Source organism: Myotis davidii, unplaced genomic scaffold, assembly GCF_000327345.1.
Source record: "Myotis davidii unplaced genomic scaffold, ASM32734v1 scaffold963, whole genome shotgun sequence".
In the NCBI taxonomy this organism is placed as follows: Eukaryota; Metazoa; Chordata; class Mammalia; order Chiroptera; family Vespertilionidae; genus Myotis; species Myotis davidii.
In genome coordinates, this window is record NW_006294116.1 from 18,689 (window position 1) to 20,737 (window position 2,049).

At 35.1% G+C, this 2,049-nt stretch overlaps 1 protein-coding gene across 1 annotated transcript in view; it reads left to right on the top strand.

Annotated features, from left to right (window-relative positions):
* Positions 1-2,049, top strand: part of LOC102771266 (probable E3 ubiquitin-protein ligase HERC6) — a gene marked incomplete at its 5' end in the record, with an annotated part of 18,829 nt that overhangs the window by 10,324 nt on the left and 6,456 nt on the right. The window contains 2 exon segments of the mRNA XM_006768188.2: positions 950-1,116; positions 1,257-1,272. Of these exon segments, the coding sequence (XP_006768251.2) occupies positions 950-1,116; positions 1,257-1,272 (183 nt within the window).

Below are 2,049 nucleotides of genomic sequence, written 5' to 3' on the forward strand. Positions count from 1 at the left end.
GTCCCAGTCCCTTTCTCTTAAGCATTGTGTTATACTGCTGGATAGAAAACAAACAAAAGTCTGATTCATGTATGGCTCAGTGAAGAGACTAAATCAGCTAGGACAAGGGGACCCATTACAGATACAGGAAATAAAAACTGAATAGGTTAGAGGAAGCCCCCTTTGGAGCATACTTGTATTTTTAACTCATTTTCAAAAATCAAAGACATTTTAACATTTATCCTCACAATTACTCTAAGAAGAAATTGGACAAGTAGATGGTGGCCCAGAGTCATGCAGCTACTAACAGCAAGGCTGTTGCTGGAATAGAAATCTTAAAAGATTAGCAGGTTTGTGATCTCTTGGTTGGGCTGTAGTGATAGTCTGGCAAGATGTGGCCAGTACAGAGAGGAGAGTGAAGCCAATGCCATCAGGACGCTTTCCTTCCTTCCACTCACCTTCCCTGACCCATATGCTGGTCCCTGTAAGGACACCGTGGTTGAGAGTTATTCCGCCAAAGGGACACCACTCGTCTGACACACACCTGGCATGCCTGATGCCTGCTCAAAGTGTAGATAAAGTTCACCCTTTCTTCCACAGTGTTGTTTTACTACATGAATCTGAAGGCAAAGACTGTAAAATTAAATATTGAAAACCTTAGTTTATAAGGCTACCTGAGCATATTTTTTAATATTCTGAATATGCTGTTACGAACAAAAAGTACATTCATTTATTTAATCTTGTGAACTCTTAACTTGTATTTTAACTTATGGAAGAATTTTGAACTGTAATACAGCCAGAGTAAGAACCTCAAATTTTTATTTTCTTGAAGCCCCTTTTGTTTCTAATTTGTGATTCTTAGAAAAAGGAACCAAAAACATTTTTTGCTAATCTAATTTTCCAGTGATTATTGATTATTTATAATACATTATGGCTGGGTGTGTGTGTTTTTTCTCTTCTTCATTTCTAGCCTACATTTGAGAAGAAGAGATATTTCCTCTTTGGGATGCTGTGTGGACTCTCCCTATACCATTTAAATGTTGTGGATATTCCTTTCCCACTGGCACTGTTTAAGAAACTTCTGGAACAAAAGCCGTCATTGGAAGATTTAAAAGAACTCAGTCCCCTTTTGGGAAAGTAAGTAAATGTTTCTCCAGGACTTTATCTACTAAGTCTTAGTTGTCTTGGCATAAATGATGTTCCACACAGAGACACAGACACACAAAAGGCCTTCAGTTTTAATAAATGTATGCTCTTTAGATGAATTTGAATTTTAGCATGACTTATAGTCAAGTAAACCTTCAAAAATGGAAAAGGCCAAATGTTCCTCGAATTATTGACCAGTACAATAAACAATGCCTGATGTCTTCTGTTTATCCAGATGGAAACAGTTGCTTTAGACAGTATTCTTAATGCAACTTATATGTATTATATTTATTTTGAATAAACTTTATTTAATCATATCTACTTTATTTAAATAAATCAGCATGTTATCAACTTTATTTTTAAGGGTTGAAAAATGCTTGTTCTAAGTTAAAAGGCAAACTATATCCTTTGAGGAATATACTGGCAATATATGATAGACAAAGGATTGGTACAGTATCTCTGATGTATAAATACGCAGAGATGGGCAAAAGTAGATTAAATTACCAGCCATCATTATCTTAAAGATAAATCATAAGTAGGGATACAAAATAATAACAGTAAGACACTAATTAATAAATAAACTCCATATTTCACGTACTTACATCTGTAAACCTACTTTTGCCAACCCTGGTACTGTATGTGTGTCATCATACATATGTATATATATGGTTAATCAAGAAATGAAAATATGCTCAACCTTACTAGTAATTGAGGAAATACAAATGAAATGTCATTTTTTGCTCTATATATTGACAACTATCAAAAGGTTTTTCATAAAATACAGAGTTGACAGCCAGATTGGGGAAAAGGATTTTCCCCTCATGTACAGTTAGTGGAAGAACACTGACTAGATTTATACTCTATGCCCTGTATTGTCAATGTAGAGGAGGGGCTGAGAAACGCCTAGCATTTTTGTCTGGATCA